The following is a 22,089-nucleotide window of genomic DNA, read 5'->3' as shown; positions in this document are numbered from 1 at the left end:
AACTGATGAGAAAAGTGGATTTACGATGATTGCTTAATTTTTATAATGTGGGTATTCAAACATCTGGCTAGACCCTCTTACACAAACTATCCCGTCCACTTTCATCAAATGATTATATATTTAGAAGTAAAATGGGCATGGTTCTTGGAGAGGAAAATTATCAAAAAGTATTAAACATATTGCACTTGTGCCAATTCATTCCTAAACCTTTCAATTTAGTAATTTAGTCATAAATCTTTCACGATTTGTTAATTCAGTCATATATATTTTAATTATGCCAATTTCGTCCTAAACATTTTGACGGTTTGCTAGTTCAATCACAAAGCTCTTAAAGATTTGACGATCTAGTTATTCTGACCAATTTTGGCCGGAAATTGCTGATGTAGTGGTTTAGTCGGCTCCAACCGTCCCGCATACAAGATCGGTGCTAACGTGGATAATTTTCTAAATTTTTATTATATTTACTTATTCTCTTTTTCTCCTCTTTTTTTTTTTTTCGTAACCCTAGGCCGGCGACCCTCCCCTAGTTCGGGCAAGGGCGTTGTGGTCCTCACCCGGATCCAAGTGAGGGCGTGCACCCTCGTCGGCCAACGGGGTGAGGGGCGGACCAACAGGTTTAGGCTATTTAGGTCTAGATGACCACTTGGAGATTCAAGGTTATTTAGGCTATTACCAAAACTAGGTTTCAACTCCTGGGACTAATTACTTGTTTCTTTGCCTAGTTGATTTTACTGTCTGACGATCAGGAATAGGCAATAAGCACATTCTTTGTTATTCTACTCACAGGTTATAACGTTCATTTGCCAAGCCATTGATCATACGTTCTACCATTAGTTCCAACAGCCACGTGGGTTAATGCTCCTGTAGAGTGCAATACTTTGAATTAGCTCAAGAAAATACGGTAGGTAAAAGCGGGTCAATCCCCCTTCTTGCCCTAATTTTTTTCAAAGTAAAGCGTTCAACTAAGCCCCCCTTTTTTTTTCTTTTTGCATCATTATTTCACTTGTGGACAACGTTAGTATATACCATCAGGTGTCAAATTTTGACCTAGACATAGGGTGACCCCGTTTTCGATGACTAAAAAAATGTTCATTTTCTCATTGCGGTGGAGGGTTTTCATCTGATCCAGAGCTAGCTCTTGAATCCACGAAAAGAGCGATTGGAATCATTGCAAATTAATGACTCCTAGTATCGAGCCACTTGATTTCGATTCCCGTAGGTTGTGTGGTGATGTTCGCACAGTGCTCGATCAACCTTCTTGAATATTTACTTGATATCAGCATCGATGGATTAAATATTGCTCTCCAATTGTATATTAAGTCTACTGTCCTGGTCATGCGTATCCGTTTTGCTGGAGACTTCTCGTGCAATTTAACCTAATGGATACTCTATTAACTTTTCCGAATTCGATTGTTCGATGTAAAGAATGCGCGTTATGACCGAAAACCTACGGACTAGAAGTGGCAAAATAGGGTCTGCAACCCATATTTAATGGCGTTTGTCATAAATGGATTACTTTAAATTTAAAAAATAAACTTAAATGGGTCGTAAATGAGTTACTTGACAACTTAATAGGTTTTAGATGAGCTTTAAATATGTTACTTAACTATCTTAGGGCGAGTCATTATAAACAACTCATTTTTTTTTTGTAGCTTTTGGATTTTTTTTTTGTAATTCTTTTATTTTCTTTTTATTTCTTTCTTTTTTCTACCAAATCCGGTGCCAGACTTAGAAGGACAGAAAATGAAAACAAAAATAAAAATTTTTTTTTTTTTTTTTAAATTATAAAGATTGTCCACCGTATTTTAGCAATATAATTTTTCTTTAATTTATAAGAAACAAGTCTTCCTAGATTTTATTAAATATTAAAACATTTTAGAATATAAGTCGAGTATGAGTCGAGAAATGTGCATTACAATAAAAGGGTCATAAACGAGATATATAGATCAATTTGAATCCTGACGCAAACTCGATTCGATCCACACATTTTATAGGTCTCCTACGGATCTATCTTCTTGAGAAATTATAATGACTCAAACCATAATCCCAATCTTTTCTCGTATGAGCGGATGAATTTCAAGTCAATTATTCTACGATTGAAATAGTGCCCGTCTTGTTTTTCTTTTTTCTTTTTGCTAATAGTCCTGATTCATCAAGAACCTTCTTCTTTTTTCTTTTTTTTTTGTGTGGCCTAATCAATTGCGTGTGAGTAACATACAAGTAATCCTCCACTGGTAATATCAAATAATATCCTCTCCGTACGGATTGCGAGCGATGTTTTCGTTCGTTTCTCTCGGTTTCTTTTTCCAACCCCCTTTTTTTTTTTCCCTCCCTGGCTTTTTGATTGGACTTCTTTTCACCGATGTTGCACGGAAAGACCGAGGAATACAAAGACTTATGCCCTTTGGCTTTGTTTGCAGAATTCCAGTGTATAATGATGCTCTGATCGCTTCCTTTTACGAGTGCGTGCGGACAGGCCCAGGTTTTCATTTTCGTGCTTGCATTAGGTTTGAGAACCAGACAGAGAAGTATGTTTTGGCTTCTAGAAGGGAATTAGATGTGGTGCAAAAACGATTTGGCATGCCACCTGAGGAAAGTTTGGGAATGTCCCCATCGGTCTGATGTCCGGACGCTTTGCTAAGGAACCGTATAGCCATTCTTTTTTGCAGTTGCATATGCCTTATTAGGAGCGTTTGCTTGGCTAGTCCATTGAGCTGCGTTTGTTCGTCCGGATTTGGATCAAGATGTGATAGGGTAAGGTGGGATTATAGGTCTTTTGGAAATCCTTCGAATGGTAGAAAATCCCATTATGCTTGGCCCTATCTAAGATAAGAAAAATCTTCCGTCATGTTTAGATGCTTCGGCCTTCATTCGCCAGTTTGGACACTCACTGCAGTGCCTCGAGTCTGCCGTTTAATCCATCACCGTCTCGATAAGCTTTCTCGTGATTTCCGTTGTCTATGTAAATCTCGCGTGAGGGTCACGACCCCTTGTCTATGTCGAAAAAAAAAGGTGGGGGATAGGTAGAAGCTTGAAGGGGTCGATTCGGGTTGTCTTTTCGTTGGAAACCTGATCTTCCACTTGGGTCCTCCATAGTCATTAGCTAAAACAGAGAAAATCTTACTGGCACACACTCCCGAGAAGTCCTCTAGAGCATCAGCAAGATTCTTCTGAGCAGTTGCTTCCCTCTAATGGTTTCGTATAAATTCTGTGCTTTTTGGAGAGGCAAGGAAGTCAATGGCGGTGGTCGGAAGTCACGACGCTCAGCCGTTGTCGGAAGTGACGACGATTGGTTATTATAGTGGTGGTTCTCTCGTGATGGCTGGCGAAACAATATCCGGATGCGTCACTTCACCACTACTTTGATGAAATATAATGGGGTTTGTTAAGTTAATTTTGAAGCTAGTATTAATAATAATTCAATCCTTGTTTATCTCACCCGCTATTTCCAAATTTATCCGGTCCGAAATACGGCACCAAACACCGAATAGGATAATTTTTTATCCTATCCGAGCTCAAATCCCGACTACTAAACACAACCTTGAGGTTCAAATTCAGATTTGTTCTTTTTCAATAAAAACTTAATTCGTCTTAGTTTGGGTATTTTAGTATCATTAAACCTAATAGAAACAAGGGTTAGTTCCATGAAAAATTCCAAAATGGTACATCCGAGACAAATTTACTCAAAACTATTTTTTTACCACAATAAACCTTAAACGGGTACACCTGCGATAAATTTACTCCAAACTACTTTTGTTTAACATACAAAATTTCAAACTGGTTCACATATAATAAATTTACCCTCGGTAATCCGTTAAGTTGGATTAATACTACGAAAAATCTCAAACCGATACACCGGTGACAAGCATAGGCTAAAAATCCTAAAATGGTACACCCGCTAACCGCCACCTGTCATTTAACTTAGCAATTTGAAGATAAAATTTAATGCGAGGTAAATTTATCACAAATGTACCAATTTGAAATTTTTTGGGATCAAAAAATTAGTTTAGTATAAATTTGTCATAAGTACCAGTTTGGAGTTTTTGGTGGAAAAAAATAATTTAATAAAAATTTATTATAAATATATTATTTTGAAATTTTTCGTGATATTAATCCTAGAAATAAATGAGAAAGAGATGATTACAAAATGAGACTGACTTTACAGCCCAATAACAGAATGTTGTTGGGCTGATTTGACCTAAAACTAATTTGACACAGCCCATTTCATGTACTTCTAGGATGGATCAAGAAAAAGGGGTGATCTTGTGCACCTCCGCCATGGGGAAGAGTGAAGAACCAATTGTATAAAATTAGCGAAAAGTCTCATATAAATCGAAACAAGTGATCTTGTTTTGTGATACTTCTTTTTTTGGTTGAAAAGTATTGTGACACTTCATATGATGGCAAATTGAGCGCCAAAGTAATTATTTTCTCAGATAGAGAATCATCCATAAATAAAATTAAAACTTCAAGAATGGCTGGTTATACATAGGATGTTGGAGATTACACACATATAAACGTATTGAGGGAAAAATACGTAACACTGTTTATTGTAGTAAAAAAATAATAATAACACGATTGATGGCGATAAAAACTTCAATAACAATAACCAAGCCAGTAGTTGTGTGTTATTCTTTGCAAATAAAGATTACCAAGCAAATAAACTTGCTAGAACTATGTCTTTCAAGATGCAACATCTCAAACCCATTTGTACTAGCACTATATGAACACGACTCTGTGAAACACTTCTCGAAATCAGCACACTTAGAGAATGACTACTAGATAACTGGAGGAGTATTTTGAGGAGTTCTTCAAAATGTATTTTCGAACTAAGGAGACATGTCTATTTATAAATTGAGAAAACAACATGTAGAAAATCGAAAGGGCGTGAACTCAAGAATCCTGTCGATTATGCTACCATTAACCTATGTCGGTTACGCTTGTATAAGTTGAGCCATTAACCCTTCATAATTACAATACTAAAGACGGAAACCGCAACGAACGAAGCAATCACGTGAACCGAGGGACACGTGAATTGAAGAGATGTCACTACTGTTGATGCATTAATCCATGATAATTACCACGTAGGACGTCGGGGTATGATTTTTTTTACATAACTCTATATATTATTTGGGACTTACAAGTTGAAACATTATCCCGATTTGAGATGGGGTCCATTTTTGGCTATACATATATTTTCACAAATAGACTGTCCAAGACTAAATATTGTGGATTACACATTTGGCTGCAAGAAGTTTCCTCCAACTAGAGATGAAAAATACATGGATCCATATATTTATCCTTGCAGACAAAAGTGCATTTTAGGGCGACCGACCGAACGCTATCTAAGGCTTGTTGATAGCGTGGTCATTTTGAGAACATGCTTCTCACTATAGGACTCGACGATTGTTGAAAACCTCAAAAGACTTTTCGAGTCTTAAGGAGATTTTTCGTAACCCAAGTTCATCTTGATACTTGGAATCTAGGGAGTTGTTACCTAGGAGATTATGTCTATTTATTATGCTAGTCTTTCAAGATAGCTTTAAATGTTATGAATCTAGACGTGTCTGTTCGTGTGTCTAGAGTAGATGTAGAGTCACATCTTAAGCTTATAAATAGATGTGCCTTGTAATCATTTTAATATGAGTGAATAAACTTCATTTCCAAATTTCCTTCTTCAAACCTTTCGGTATCAGAGTGCTACGCCTCCGAGATCCAACAACGATGCCACCACTTCATAGGGCAAAACTTATAACATCATTTCATGCTACCGGGATGTGAAAAGTGTTGGTAACTGTCAAAACCCGTTAGTAACAAAGTTTTTTTTTCTGAATGGCAACTTGTTTAGCTGGTTACACATTGGTATATACATCATATCCGCATATTCTTTCAATGGCAACGCTCATTCGAATTACCAACTGTTTCGGTAATTCACCATTAGCAATTTACATAACTAACCAATCTGTTAGAATTTTCTCGTAGAAAATTAATAACTCTCATTTAACCCCACTCGCGAGTATCTATCTAAAGTGTTTCGAAATTGCCAATTACTCCCATAACGTATCAATATCCAACTGTTAAAGTTGCCGGTGCGTTAAAAGCTATTGACCCTTATAGGAAGATTGCCGGTCCCGATTTGAGTGATTTCCTAGTTAATCTTATCTCTACTTACTCTTATTTGATTGAGTTACCAACAACATTTCTATGATGGCTTAGAAATTACCGATGGTTTTCATAATTTACTAACGTTCATTTGGCGGAGCTATCGATGTGTTAAATCTACTCATTCTTATAAGAAGTTTAATGGTTTGGTTATGTTTATTACCAAGATAAGGTATTGCTAATCTTCAAGGATTTCGAGGATTTGTTGGATTTGCCCATCGCTAATTTCTTTTTCTAAGCAAAGTTTTGATAGTTTGACCAGGCTTAGATCATTTCGAGATCATTGACTTGCGGGAAATAAACTAAATTATAATGATCAAATAAATAATTTCATTTTTCCAACTATTGCTGTATATAGGGTGCTTATTCGTAACATGAAACGGTCCACCACCGACAAGCTTGCAGGACCAAGAGGCCCAAGAGCAATTTACTCATCCGACGATTCAATCTTTGTTTACACCCGGGAAAATGAAATAAATAGTCTTTAAACCGACTTAATGTGCAATGGCGGCTCTACTATATAATTTGTTCAATATGATCTCCGAACTTTTTGTATATTTTCAATTTGGTCCCGATATGAAAATATTTAATATTTGTCGTCCATCATCGAACATTTTCATATAGTTTATAGATTATATTTGACATGTACTAATAACTTAAGTATCATATTGAACAAATTAAAATTTTAAAGATGATATTATATATTGAACCAAAGTTCATAGATCATTGGTATAATTATACCATTATTTTATAGTAGCGGCCTGTAAAGTGTCAAAAGCTAAGGTGGAAACATCATCTTCAATGTGCAAATTATTAGCCTTCTTTTTTTATAAATATTTTATTCTGTCAACTTTCTGTCATTGACAACGACTAAAGTATGAGATAAACAATTCAAAAATGTTATCTAGAAGAAAGATCCGATGCATCTGTGGCCCTATGTTTGCCGGGACGGTCAGACATGTGACCATTATGGCGTACCTGTATTTCATCCATTAAGCATTCCTAATTCCTATCGCTATCCGCGACGCATTTATCGAAGGTTAATTTTTGTCTCACAAAAAATTCGAATCATCATTACCCCACGCTGCATTAGCCTCGGGGTAATGTTCATCTTATTAGAAATCACAAACCGGTACCCCTGACCCAAACCCACCATCCATGTCGGATCCCAAACTGTTAACAAGGAATACATTTAGATTAGAGATACCGGATCGGGACTTGAGGTAAGTGTGTCATTGTGTACAAGTATGAAATTTGTGTGAAAATGAAAGTTAATTTGAAATTAAAAGTGTCACGGGATATCAATTTTGGATTTTTAATGATACCGACGCTTTTTATTTATTTTATCTTTGGGAAAGATAGTCACTAATTCAACTACTTTTTAACATATAGTATTTTTGTTTATGCATGATTGTGAGAATGGCACTTACTTGACGCATATTTGTTACTCATCGTCGTAGATCAAAATCAATAATCAAATTCGTTCCTTTTCTCAATGATGAATTTTACACAAGGCCTTATATTTCGAAGATTGAGAGGTACACGACATATATACATGTGGACATGACATCAAAAAGAAAAAGGAAATGGTCGTAGAAAATGACCTAAAGAGAATAATAACCTAAAACGTAAGATATGGCGGGCATTATAAGTACGATCTCCGGTATGGTAAACAGGCTTATATATACTTACTAGATGAATTATAAAATAATGAATTCAAAACAAAGTGATAATTATAAAGTTGCCAAGATAATGCAAGATAATTTTCTAAACCACAATAGTTTTCATTAAAAATTTGTTTATCTTATAGATTATTTAAAAAAAAAAAAAAAAGCAGCCTATGTTCAAAATAATCAATTTCTCTTCCTGACAAATTTATGTTTAATTTGGAAAGATTGGATGAATTGAATGTGGTCCGTACTAAGCAGGATTGCCAGTGGTGGTACGGAACGGTCAAAATGAGCATCTCGAGGAAACAATGGCTTCCCTTGATTTAGCTTAAAAATATTGGCCGGGAAAATCACACCAATATTGACATTTGGTCAAAGCTTGGGCTGTCTATGAAAATTACATGTCCATATATTTATTCATATCTTCGGAGATAATAGAAAAAAAGGCACAAATGATCTCTAAACTTTGATTTAATGTACAATGTGATCCCTCAACTTTTTTAATTTGACAAATATAGTTTGTGAACTTTACCCCAATGTGTAATATGGTCACCGAATTTGTTCAATATGATATCCGAATTTTTGGAACATGTTCAATTTAGTCCATAAAATATAAGAAAATGTTTAATGTCGATCCTCAACTTGAATTAATGAAATGACTCCATTAGACATCTTCATATAGTTCAAGGACTAAATTGAACATGTTCCAAAAGTTCCCAGACTATATTGGTCATATTAAAAATTCAGCGATCACATTGCACATTGTGCCAAAGTTCGTAGAAAATTCACTGTTCACATTACATATTGAGTCAAAGTTCGGAGATCATTTGTATCATTATTCCGAGACAATAAAAAGGTATAAACAATCGAATTAGTATGCCACTTGATTATATTTCATTTAAATGACATCATAAAAGGATGCAATATATCATAATATATATTTTGGATCGTAGATTTGTACAAAATTACCGTGGTTATTTTTTTTTTTTTTGTGAATATTTCCATCAACAACAAAAAATACATAATCCCAATCTCCATTTCCATAACGAGGGCACCCGACTTAGATCAGAAAATTCATAATCCATCTCGTAATATAAGGTCAAAGAAAATTCACATCGAAATTGTTTATATTCGGTCACATTCGGACACCAATCTATAATCTCAATCCATTAAGGCTACTAGCTAATCAAAATCCTATTTGCCGAATGTTCGAAGTGCACCGACAGATTTGTGCTTTGTATGAAATTATTTTTAGTAAAGCAATAAAGAGGAGGGTGGGGGAGGTCAATTCCTGAATTGGGCCGGTTTCATTCTAGAACAGACAATCGGATCAATAGGATGGGCTCGATTGAACCAATTCGATTTAGGATTTTGATAATTTCCTCTCCTTTCAAAGAAAAAAATATATACAAGTCTTGTGGGAATGGCTCGATATTGTATCTAGAACTGAAAACTGAGACCGATTATTCTCGATTCAAAAAATTTAAAATCGAAAACCAATCCGATTATGGGCCTCGCGAACACCCCAACATCAAGTAGCGACAGCAACGAAAGCGACGTCGCTGCTTTTGATTTTCTGGGGTTTATGTAGACCGGGGCCCACCTCTTCCTCCCGATCTGCATATCCATATTTTCACACTACCCAACCCCATCTTGTCCCATTTGCATTATCTATTCATGTTTAGTTAATGAGGCGGCTCCATGTTCGTCAAGAAGCGATCCACGGGTTTTGACAGATCAAGATGTCTGCAGCTGATCATCGCCGAAGTTGGTCAATAAAAGAGGCCAACGCCTCTCTCCTCAACTTTATCCGGAAGCTCCCCTACAAATTACAAACCCATCCCATGCCAAAATATCAAACGCCGTGTCTTCATCAATGTCTCTCCTACACTCCCTTCTCTTGCTCTCGCTCTCGCTCCTAGCTCGAGCCGCCGTCCCTCCCTCCGCTCAGTTCAAGTTCGTCAACGAAGGCGAGTTCGGGCCTTACGTCGTCGAGTACGGCGGCAATTACCGGACCACCAGCATCTTTAGCTCCCCGTTCCAGCTGTGCTTCTACAACACTACCCCCAATGCCTTCACGCTGGCCCTGAGGATGGCCACCACGCGCTCCGAGTCGCTCTTCCGCTGGGTCTGGGAGGCCAACCGGGGCAGCCCGGTCCGCGAGAACGCCACCTTCGCGCTCGGGGCCGATGGCAACCTTGTCCTGGCCGACGCCGACGGTCGGGTTGCGTGGCAATCCCGCACCGCGAAATGGAGGCGTCGTCGGGTTCAAATTGCTCCCCACGGGCAACATGGTCCTCTACGACTCCAGGGGCAAGTTCGTGTGGCAAAGCTTCGACTCGCCCACGGACACCCTCCTCGCGGGCCAGTCCCTGCGGGCCGGAGCGGCGAGCAAGCTCGTGAGCCGGGCCTCCGAGGCGGACAACTCCAATGGGCCGTACAGCATGGCGATCGAGCCCAAGCAATTGTCCCTCTATTACACCAGCAAGAACTCCCCGAAGCCGCTGCTCTACTACACGTTCGCCGCATCCATGTACCTCGCCAACGAGTCCTTGGCCGAAGTGACCCTCGAAAGCGCGCCGGAGACCGCCGAGGGCTTTGCCTACGAAATCACCCTGAAATACGCGGCCGCCGACAAAACCAGCGGCGTGGGCGGCGGGGGGCTCATATTGGCCCGGCCCAAGTACAACGCCACGCTGACCATACTCAGGCTCGGGATCGACGGCAACCTCCGGGCCTACACGTACTACGACAAGGTGGACTACCGGGCATGGGAGGTCACCTTCTCCCTCTTCTCTCGGGACGGGGACTGGGACACCGAGTGCCAACTGCCGAGCCGGTGCGGGAACTTTGGGCTCTGCGCAGACAGCCAGTGCGTGGCGTGCCCGTCGGCCCGCGGGCTTCTGGGCTGGAGCGAGAGCTGCGCGCCGCCGGGGGTCGCAAGCTGTCGGCCTGGCGACTCCGACTACTACAAGCTGGTCGGGGTGGACCATTTCCTGAGCAAGTACACGAAGGGTGATGGGCCGATGAAGGAGGGGGATTGCGGGGGCAAGTGCAGCAAGGACTGCAAGTGCTTGGGTTATTTCTACAACCAGGAGAGTTCACGGTGCTGGATCGCTTACGAGCTCAAGACACTGACCAAGGTGGCTAATTCCACGCACGTGGGATATATCAAAGTGCCCAAGAAATAAATCTTAAAACTCTTGTTTTCTTGGTCTTCGTTTTGTTTATTTGACTTTCGGAGAAACTTGTATTGTTGTGGTGTCCCCCAATAAATGACAACGATGAGGCTTTTCTGTTCCTACTGTGCTTTTTAGCTTCTCCTAATTGTAATATTGGCAAAGTTATGTCCCCAAATTGTTTAATGTTGGAGAGACAATTAAGGGTCGTTATAACAAACCTAAATCACATGTAATGAAGGGCCAACGTCAAGGCTTCAACGTATCCCAACTTTTAAGTGTCAAATTTTTTAAAAACTAATCACTTAAGTGTCAATTCCGATCTGCCTGTCGGAAATTCTATGTGGTCTTATTATTATTATTATTATTATTATTATCTAAGCCGATGTAGCTTGTCGGAAGCATGTGGACTTTCAGGTGTACCTAAAAATTAACTAATTTTTTTTAAAAAATTAAACACAAAAATAAGCAAACCTGAACATACGACTTCAAAATCTGGGACGGAACTGGATCAGAAAAGTGGAGGATATCCGTATCGCGCGAAAGTGGAGAACCGAAGCGCGGCATGAGAGAACAAGTAAAGAAGATAAAACCCAGATTACATGGGCGTGCTTCGTCCACGCATCACATGGCGGATTAAGCTTGTGGGAACTTGCAAGATTAGTACAAATTTCAAACAAGAAACGATGGTGGGGTTGGGTTCGCCTTGGGAAGAAGAAGATCAGGGATACTTCCGGAAAGAAATATATTGAAATGTACGAATCAAATGACATTTATCTTCAAAACCCATTAGGGCCGTGTTCTAGAAATCAAATCATATACAAATGATCAAATCCTTAAACGTCGTGAAAATACCTTGAGGTGTTCGGAAATGGTTGAAGTAGTTGAATAAAAGGAATCACTATGACTATAGACTTTGGTAGATTTAGCAAAGACGAAAATGATTGGGTCCGCTTGAACCAAGGGCCCCGTTTTTTTATCATATTTTTTATTTAATTTGTTATCTTTTGTTAATTATTTAGCTTAGAAGTCCACGTGGAAGTCCATGTGACCAGAGTTTTTTCAAAAAGGTTGCCATGTCAGATAATAAATTTAAATAGAAAAGCCTCGTATTTCATTTGGCTGGAATTTCTTCGATTTTGGCACTTAAGTGATCATTTGAAACTTTTGGCACTAAAGTGAGCATCATACACAACTTATAGCGCTTGTAGCGTATTTCTCCCTAGATTTAGCACATCAAGTCTAATCACTTGCACAACATCATTTGAAGTCGAGTTTTGTCATGTACATCCTTTTGCCTCAACTGAAATGAGACAACCCTCTTAACCCCGGGAGCATTTGATGGAGCGAAACTCGAAGATGATAAAGCAGCAATGAACTTAAGTAGACATCGGACGATCGAATATGGTAGTAATACTTAATTGGATGTGCACTCTTGTGTAGAGTTGATATGCCGCGTTAGAAACCATGACGAAGATGTTATTATATGATTGACTGTAATGGGCCATCCTAGTCCATTTCACAGACACAAGTCATATTTGGTGAAGTTGAGGCTTTTGGAATTAGACGCCTTAAAATCATATGAATATAGGCCACCACACGACAGTGACACAGCCGGTTCTTGATGCATGGCCCGTCTGTGTTCCTCCTATCTTTTTCTTTAATAATTGAACCAATCTTTGTTTTGGCTCGCTGATCACACAGCTGCCAGATTCCTCTGAAAACCATAAGTAATCAATCATGCTTTGGGTGGCTCTGTTGGCTCTGTAGTACCCACGTCAGCCAAAAAAACATCTTCTTCTGGTGTGTTCACAGCTCGCTAGAACACATTCATTTGCCCACTGAAGATCAAAGATGGCTAATGGGGCAGGAATGATGAGCTTGACAAATGGGAAGCTGATGGTGTCGGGCCAATGCGTGCTGTCCGACGTTCACGACAATGTTTCCTTGTCTTCTGTAGTCTCTGACGATGATGTTCCGTGTGATGGGGCTTTCATTGGGGTCAAATCTGATCACAAGGGCAGTCTCAGGGTCTTCCCTGTTGGAAAGCTTCTGTAAGTATGCAATCTCCTATTCTTGTTGCTTCTTTAACAGGTGTAATTCCCTCTCTAAATTCAAAAATCTCTGTAGTCATCTTAGATAATGCAGCGGAAAGCTTCGAGATCCCTGAAAATATGTGCTTTGGTGAGCTCGGTAGCATTCCGCATATGCGATTTCCTTTAACCCAGAAAGGCAGTCTCCACTGCTGCTAGTGATCCCATCATAGCAATAGGGGTTGCACAATTAGGCTGGATGACAAGGGAAAGAACCCAGTTACGCAGCGATGAAATTAGTTGTTTTCAGGTTTCTTTTCGTCGGTATACTCTCTTGTTTTGTAGATAGACTTCATGCAGCCATATAGGTATACTTGGGTTGGATGAATTGTTTGATAGTAAGAAGTAATGCATCATGGATTCCGCCCGGTTGAGCTTATACTTTAATGGTAAAGAAAATGAGTGATATGCTAAAAACAAGGAGACATAACTTTGAAGGCCTTCCTTGGCAAGAATTTCAGTATTTACTTTTGGCTTAGTGCCATCAGCTGCTAAATGAGTGGTTTTCTCCAAGTTTGAAGCACTTAAAGCCAAAGATTTAACTCAAGCAAGCTGAAAAACAGCACAGGTCCATCTAGGTGCAAATTTTCTTTTCTGGGATTTAGATATTAATTTCACTAATTTAGTTTCATTCCTGCAAAAGTTTGAGCTTGTATTAGTATCTCTTGACTTTTGTAGGTAGCAAATTGCTTGGTTGCTAATTTAGTATGCCACATTCTGTGTTTAGTTCTTCGCTCTGCACAAGTGCCCACGGTCATGTGTAACTGATTACTCAAATGGATAAATTTTCTGATTTGCAGTGGTTTACGTTTCATGAGTCTTTACCGCTTCAAGACGTGGTGGATGACGCAGTGGATGGGCACCTGTGGCCGTGACATCCCCTTTGAAACCCAATTTCTGTTGGTCGAGGTCCGCAACAGCTTGTGCTTGGACAATGCAAGAACAGGAAGTGATGGACTAGAGAAACAAGAAATGTACGTTGTCTTCCTACCGCTCCTTGAAGAGGATTTCAGAGCCGTTCTTCAAGGGAACGAACAAAACGAGATGGTCGTCTGCTTGGAAAGTGGTATGCAGTGAAAAGCATCGGTCTGCGCCGGACCAGTTTACGAACATTTTTAGCTCTGTTGCACTTGAGTAACTGCTGGTTTACTGCAGGTGATCCTTCTGTTGATACTTTCAACGGAAGTCATTTAGTATTTGCAGCATCCGGATCAAACCCTTTTGATGTTGTTACTTATGCAGTGAAGTAAGTTCATGTTCTTAAAATAGCTGCTAAGCATTCTTGACAACCAGAAGTACCAATTTATGAGTTAATGAGCTTCATATTGAAATATAGTCGGTGCTGCCATCTCCGATTATTTTGGTTCCTAGTGGTTCAATGAGAAAGGCTCACCTTGTTAAATCATCTGAGCATTGACTTATATGAATGTACAGGGCCGTCGAAAAATACCAGAAGACATTCTGTCATCTTGACAGGAAAAAGGTAGCATTCCTCCATAATAGCATCTTAGAGCAATTACAGGTTTTTGTGTGACATATTAGGAATGTTCGTCCCTTCGACTTCTGTTTACTCTTTGCGGCTCAGATCCCGGATAACATAAATTGGTTTGGCTGGTGCACATGGGATGCCTTCTATACCGACATCACAGAAGAAGGCCTGAAGCTCGGATTAGAGAGGTTCCATCTCTTCCTTGACACTGAAACGTAATAGCACAGATCTAAAATTCTCAGACACTGATTAACATAAAATTCTGGCAGCTTCAAGAAAGGCGGGATCACTCCGAAGTTCCTTATAATCGATGATGGATGGCAATCAGTTGCGATGGATCCCGCAGGCGTTGAATCAAAAGCTGAGGACACTGCCAAGTGAGAAGCTTTTTGGAGTTTTCCAGAGATGAGCAGATTTATTTTCATCAACTTACTTTTATCTCTGTTACCTTGTCTCACAGCTTCGCAGACAGATTGGTAGACATCAGAGAGAACCACAAGTTTCAAAAGCATCGCCAGGAAGGGCATGCGGAGAAAGAACTGGGCTGTGGACTCCAGCGCGTCGTTGCCGAAATAAAAGAGCAATATGGTCTAAAGTATGATCTGCTACTAGAGATGTTGATCTGGTGTACAGAGGTCAAGGTTTTTTGACATTATCATTCTGTTTTTGGCAGGTATGTCTATGCGTGGCATGCTATAACCGGGTACTGGGGTGGTGTAAAACCGAATGCCCCTGTGATGGAACGCTACGGAGCCAATTTGGTGTATCCGATATCTTCTCCTGGTGTTCAAGCAAATGGTGTTTGTCATGTGCTTAAAAGCATTATGACGAACGGAGTTGGCCTGGTGAAGCCAGAGAAGGCTTATGAGTTCTACAATGATCTTCACTCGTATCTCGCATCGACTGGTGTTGATGGAGTCAAAGTGGATGCTCAGACCATCCTTGAAACTCTCGGGAAAGGTCATGGCGGACGAGTGAATCTGGCTAGAAAGTATCATGAAGCACTAGAAGCGTCTGTTGGCCGTAATTTCTCAGACAATCACATCATTTCTTGTATGAGCCATAACACAGACACTTTATACAGGTCATCTCTCCAGCTAGGATATCTTACATTGCATCACGATGAGCAAAAGGCAGTACTCACCAACTTTTTAGGCACCTAAACTGTATGACATCTAAATGACTGTGCAGTGGGAAGAAAACGGCTATAATGAGAGCATCGGATGATTTTTTCCCGAGAGATCCTGCATCACACACAATTCACGTCGCATCAGTTGCATATAACTCCACTTTTATTGGGGAATTCATGCAGCCAGACTGGGATATGTTCCATGTAAGTTTCTGCCTCTTTAAAGACTAAATAACAATGCAAGTTTATGCATTCCATTATATCTAATTTAAGAGAGTTCATACAAATCTTAGAGCCAACATCCAATGGCCGAATATCACGGAGCAGCACGTGCAGTCGGTGGATGTGCCGTTTATGTTAGGTAAAATACTATGGTCAGGATTTCTTGTGTCTCCAATCCTTTCTCATATCTAATGCGTTTGTATAAGTTGAATGCAGTGACAAGCCCGACTGTCATGACTTCAATCTACTCAAGAAACTCTCGCTTCCCGACGGTTCTGTTCTAAGGGCAAAGTTACCGGGGAGGCCAACAAAGGATTGCTTGTTTTCTGACCCTGTTAGAGATAAGAAAAGGTGAAAACATAATGTAACTCCTAGGCTATCTGATTCCAAACTTCTTTGTTTGTTATCCCTGACTGCTTAATTCAGCACCGAGTTCCCAAAATTTTCTCGTTGCAGCCTTTTGAAGATATGGAACTTGAATAGCTTCTCCGGAGTGATTGGTGTGTTCAACTGTCAAGGAGCCAGTTGGTGTCGAGTCGCCAAAAAGCCACTTATCCACGATGAACACGTAGAGACTATCACTGGTTCTATTACTGCAAAAGACGTGGACTACCTGCCACGAGTTGCGGATGATGGATGGAGCGGCGATACTATAATGTATTCGCACCGTGGAGGTAAATACAGCTTTGATTGCACACATTTTTTGACATGGTTTATGGGAAGTTTCCACTTAATTCGCTCAGGGATGTCCTTTTTGTTTCCTTTGATTATCATAATAGGAGAGGTGGTTTACCTTCCGAAGAATTCATCCTATCCAATGGCGCTGAATTCTCGAGAATACGAGGTTTTCACTGTCGTTCCAGTTAAAAGCTTGTCGAACGGAGCAAAATTCGCTCCCATAGGACTCCTTGAGATGTTTAACTCCGGGGGAGCGATCACTGATTTGAAGCATGAACTCGATGAACCTATGACTATCTCCATGAGAGTTCGAGGATGCGGCGTGTTTGGAGCCTATTCATTGCCTCATCCTAAGAGGATATTGGTCGAGTCCCGGGAAGTGGCATTCGAATATAGACAAGGAAGTGGTCTGGTGACCTTTGCTCTTGAAGTTCCAGAGGAAGATTTGTACCTTTGGAGCATTATCATCAAGTTCTAAGCTTTAAGGAACAAGTTCTCGACTGCACTGAAATGATTCCTTATTATATGAGTTCAATCTGTAGTGATCACGGAGACCTTCAACCTCATGATGATCGATCACAGTTGAAAAGCCCAGACAATCAAGATTGCCCCACCACTTTTAAACTTTCCAATGGACACAATGCCTCTGATTTCCCCAGCATTATCTTCAAGAAGCATAAACACAAACATGGCCAATTTCAAAATCCAAGAAAACCAAAATTAAACGAGCTAACGTTGTCCGAATTCGACATGCGAGACACGACGACTGACACACATAACCATCCTTTGCGGCTAACCATGTGAGGCACGCTAGATCTACACAGAGGACAAACTCAGCAGAGACGATGAGACTGGGCAGCTATAATTTAGATCGTTGAAACCGCCCACTAACTATGATTTGGATTAAAGAAAAGGAGCCACATTTTTTATGATTTAGACATTATGGCCAGCTAAATTCACTACAGAGCCTGAAAGTGGTGGTGTATCCCATGGTTTGAATAAGCCCACCATCCCAATAATTCAGTATCTGAGCATTTTGGCTACACAAAGTCAAACCACAACTGCCTGAAAACAACCCAGCCTGTGGAAGATCTCACTTGACAGAATGGTTTTAGATGCAATTATACTCACTCATTTGTCATGCTGTTCCCTTTGGAAAACCAAAGCTACAAACCTGTCAAGTTCGGTTGATGCGCATCGCGGACGTACCCCAACATGCCGGCTCGTTTCGCATATTCAAACCAGTATAACAGGATGAACGTGGGATTCAATGACACTCTGATCTCTTGTCCTGCTTTTTCCCTATAAAGAGAAAGTGACAAGCCTGTCGATTTCAGTTCGCCGCGTGCCATGACATGCCGATTCATTGTATAAACCAAATCTCTGACAGAACGAGTGTTGAGGCCATTATCCTCGCTCCGTTGTCCTCGCTATTCAACTGAAGGCGACAAGCTCGTAGCCTAGTTTTTAATGGGAAAAGCGAGGACAAGAGAGCAAGGATAATGGCCTAGCCGATTCATCGGTGTTCGCTTTTCCATTTAAAATCACCCTTCATTGTCCTATGATCCAAAGGATTCCTCGTCGAGTCCAACCCACCAATCAATCAGCGGTTATGAGCCCTTTTATTAGGAGCACGTAGCACATGCTCGATATCTTCATGTGGAGAGATCGGAGATCGCCAAGAAATGGTTAAATTTGAGTCCATCAACATATCTAGTTAGACTAATTTCCACTATAAAAACTTAAGCTAATGAGCTGTGGACTAATTGAGATACATTAATTGCTTCACGGCACATCAATTCTCCGATACGAAACTTTTCTAAAGCAACTCGCATGTTCATATGATAATATCGTAGTCAGATTCTGCCCCCTGTATGTGGGTCCATCCCCACTAGTCAAATTTCCATGTGCAGCTCATAATACATTTTGCTAGGCTGTTGAAATATCATACACATAAACACAATAGGCCTCCTCCATCAACGTTCATATGTTTTTTTTTATATATCTATACATATGTGTATGATCTCCTTTCACTTATTAACTTAAGCTTTGTGGTTGAACTGTCTAACATTATATTAGAGTTGGACGATCTTGATATCTCACTCGGAACATGCTTCTTTATCTCACGTCCTTCTCTTTTTCAATAACCACTGATATCGCTCTCTCAACTTCGATCCTCGACACTATTCGTCTCATACGATAAGCACGTCCATCTATTTTGCTGCCGCGCAGTCTGCACAGGAGCCACGACAGCCTCAAGTCGCGTAGGCCGCGCAGCAGCCATGACACAACGGCCACGTCAGCAACCACGCCAAGCACGCCTGCCGCTTCGGCGATTCACCCGGCCATTCTTCGGTTCTTGTAATCCAAACTCACGTTGACTTTTTTCCAGGTCACCTCGAGAATGAGGTGATGTTAAGAGTCTAACCGGCACATAATGCGCAGCCTGCCCTGCCCTTCCCTTTGCAAGATCCACCGTCTGGTTGACCCACTCGATGGTCCAAATTCGTCTCGAGTGGGTACTGAAATCATATCAATTTCTCCATTCGCGATTGGCTGCTGCTTTGGTTTTGGCCCATTCTTGAAAATATGCAGAGATTTCGTGTAACGCCCGTCAGGGATCCCAAGGTCCAAACTGACGTCCGAACCTTGGAAGTGGTCCCCCTCGTTGTCGTAATTGAAGCGTGCGACATTCACGGCGATGGTTGACTTTTCTTGATCGGATTCCGTTCCGATAAAGCGGGAGGTCTTTGAAAGTGAGGAATTGATAACACTCCGTATCCGAATTTTCATAAAAAAGAAAAAAAGAAAAAGAAAAAGAAAATCTCATACCGAACCTCTTGATTTTGAATTTTGTACGTGATATTTAGTGGATAATGAACGGTAAAACTTTGTAAATTTTGTACGTGAGATTTCCTAAATTGCTCTTTTATGAATTATCTAATTTCGATTTAAAAAAAAAAACAACCTTATTCGGACAACGTTTTTCGTAAAATGCATAGAAAGCTTTTCGATTTTGCTAACATTTCACCATCTATTTTTGGGGTCAATATCAGCAGCCGTGTGATAGGGCTTCTCTTTTATTTTATTTTCTTTGTAACGGATAGATAGGGTTCTTATTTTACCTCCTCTTTCCCAAGTGAATTCTTGCCTTGACATAGAAATCGATTGGGAAAATAACACAAATAATCCATGAATTTTGGCCCAATGTGAAATGCGATTCATAAACTTTTTAATTTGACTAATATGATCCCTGAATTATAGCTCAATGTGTAATGTGGTCCATGCACTTTCAATTTATTCAATATGGTCCTTCAACTTTTAAAACATGTTCAACTATAAAAGAATGTTCAAAGTCGTACCTGAACTTGAATTAGTGGAAGGACTACATTGAAAATTTTCCTGTAATTCAAGGACTAAGTCAAACATGTTCCAAAAATTTAAGGACTATATTAGTCAAATTAAAAATCACATGTCACATTGCATATTGTGCTAAAATTCGGGGATCATATTTGTCAAATTAATAATTTATAAACCACATTACATAATAGATCAAAGTTCAAGGACCATTTATGTGATTATCCCAAATCGATAAGAGTCAAGACTTGCCATCGAAATTGGACTAATATTCGTTTTTGTTATTAACTCATCTCATAGTCTGGAATTTTACATTGGTGGAATTTCTAGTCATGCTCACGTCACTTTTTGGCGGAGCAACCAAATGTCTTCACTAACGTACAGCTATGACGTTATATACGGAGCAGCCAGAATCCAAAGTGGAATCTTTTCTTTTCGAGCATCAACAGTTGAAGTGTATGGAAACTCCATGTATGCCGAAATCCAGATTATATCCGGCACGGCCTCTTGTATTATTGTTGGAATAATTAGCGGTCGGGGATAAGTGCAGCGAGCCTCAACACCACACGACAATGTGAATCTATCGAGAGAAATTCGGGGCCGGCATAGGACATAACTAACTCGGACTAGCACAACCGACGACCAACACGTTTTTCATTAATTTTAGATAAAAATGATTCGATTGTAATCAAGTTGGATTATTTTAATGACGAGACGAATCGACACGGACGTAACAAAAGGGTCAAATTGTATGTCGCCGTCGAGGAGGAATTTACATTTGGACCGTGACTATTTGTGCCTTTCCTCTTATATGGTAGCCCGTCAACATATCAGTCTTCTTTGTCTTTGGGCGGCCGGCTATCAGCATTACTTATCTGACCTATCAACCTCGCTTATAATTTTCATTCCTCGGGTCAATTAATTTGATATCATATGAAAATGAGGATAACGAGACTCCGTGACGTCATAAATCGCGAATGCCCTAATGTTGCCCCGTTGTGGTGACGTGCCGCATGACCTCATCCTCACTTCATTGCATCTTTATCAAGCATGCGCAAATAATTCAGCCACTAAATTTGTTTAATGTCTTTATTTCTTTGGAGTATTGAACTCTCTCTCTCTCTCTCCATTAAACTAAATAGCACACTTTTAAGGCCGACACTTCTAGAATTATTTTCCTCACCTTCTTTTTTCCTCCCCTTTTCTTTTCTTCTTCACCATCATTTTCTTCACCAACTTTGAAAATATTCCCAAACATAGAAGGACTAACCCTATTGGCTACCGGCCGATAGAAGCATTTCGAGAAACGTTAAGTTTATTTAAATTTATTTTGCATATTATTCGCATTGAATGATGTGACCGATCGTTATCGCGCACTGAATATTGCGAAAAATGATTGGGATATCACATCTCAAAGGCGGGAAGTTTTTTGGGGCTTATTTCTATTCGACAAAATCACTTTAAGCTCGGATCATAATGAAGTAATTTTTTGCGTACTCGTTGGCTCTTACAAAGAAGACATCAGTACCTCTTGGCATTTTGTATGGTTCCTCTTCCTCCTACGTTAGAGGCCATGTCCTTCCCAAGACAGTCTTCCAAACTAGAGTTTTCAGTCTCCTACTAGCAAAGAAGCTCCTTCCTTCCCTCCCTCGCTCTCCATCCTTCCTTTAAAAAAATGCCAATCAAGGCCTCTGTGTACATAATCCAGAGATTCGCTGTACTTCTAATTGCTTGTATAATGCGAGAAAGAAGAATATTATGGTACTCAAACTTTAATCTTTAACAAGTTCATTGCTAGTATGTCTCTTAGCATTTTCTAGGGTTGCTCTTACCTTTAGAAGTTATGTCCTTCCCTAGATAGTCCTCCAACTAGAGGTTCTTAGTCTCCCACTAACAAAGAAGACATGCTTTTAACGTAGTTTAATTCCATTTCCATCATTAGATTCATCCCCTCGCAACATATAACAGAGACATGGTTCTAATATAGAGGAAGTCTGATTTCATCATTGCACTCAATCCATTGTAAAAAATAATACTTTTTCATGTCAGTGCATAAGTTACTTTTCTTGGCTTTTTCGGGCTTTATTTATTTCCATCCACCTAAATAATC

At 40.0% G+C, this 22,089-nt stretch overlaps 2 protein-coding genes across 3 annotated transcripts; both read left to right on the top strand.

Moving 5' to 3' along the window:
• Positions 1 to 9,671: 9,671 nt before the first annotated feature.
• On the top strand, positions 9,672 to 11,132 carry LOC115755047 (epidermis-specific secreted glycoprotein EP1-like). Its single transcript, XM_030694302.2, is given in 2 exon segments — positions 9,672 to 10,080; positions 10,082 to 11,132. Coding segments are annotated over 2 exon segments (1,314 nt in total). The 5' UTR covers positions 9,672 to 9,708; the 3' UTR covers positions 11,024 to 11,132.
• A 1,591-nt stretch (positions 11,133 to 12,723) lies between these two features.
• Positions 12,724 to 17,250, top strand: LOC115755046 (probable galactinol--sucrose galactosyltransferase 1). Of its 2 annotated transcripts, none has more exons than XM_030694299.2 (13): positions 12,724 to 13,065; positions 13,905 to 14,170; positions 14,260 to 14,350; positions 14,539 to 14,587; positions 14,690 to 14,781; positions 14,863 to 14,970; positions 15,054 to 15,188; positions 15,267 to 15,677; positions 15,785 to 15,926; positions 16,016 to 16,083; positions 16,161 to 16,295; positions 16,401 to 16,618; positions 16,724 to 17,250. In XM_030694299.2, exons 1-13 carry the CDS (start codon positions 12,866 to 12,868, stop codon positions 17,098 to 17,100), a joined length of 2,292 nt encoding a protein of 763 aa, XP_030550159.2. In that variant the 5' UTR covers positions 12,724 to 12,865; the 3' UTR covers positions 17,101 to 17,250. The 2 variants fall into 2 exon arrangements, with proteins under 2 accessions (XP_030550159.2, XP_048130881.1); XM_048274924.1 differs by lacking the exon at positions 12,724 to 13,065 and adding an exon at positions 13,127 to 13,354.
• Positions 17,251 to 22,089: the final 4,839 nt, after the last annotated feature.

This window comes from Rhodamnia argentea, chromosome 2, assembly GCF_020921035.1.
Source record: "Rhodamnia argentea isolate NSW1041297 chromosome 2, ASM2092103v1, whole genome shotgun sequence".
In the NCBI taxonomy this organism is placed as follows: domain Eukaryota; kingdom Viridiplantae; phylum Streptophyta; class Magnoliopsida; order Myrtales; family Myrtaceae; genus Rhodamnia; species Rhodamnia argentea.
Note: the sequence above shows the minus strand (reverse complement) of the source record. Positions and strands in the feature narration are given on the sequence as shown.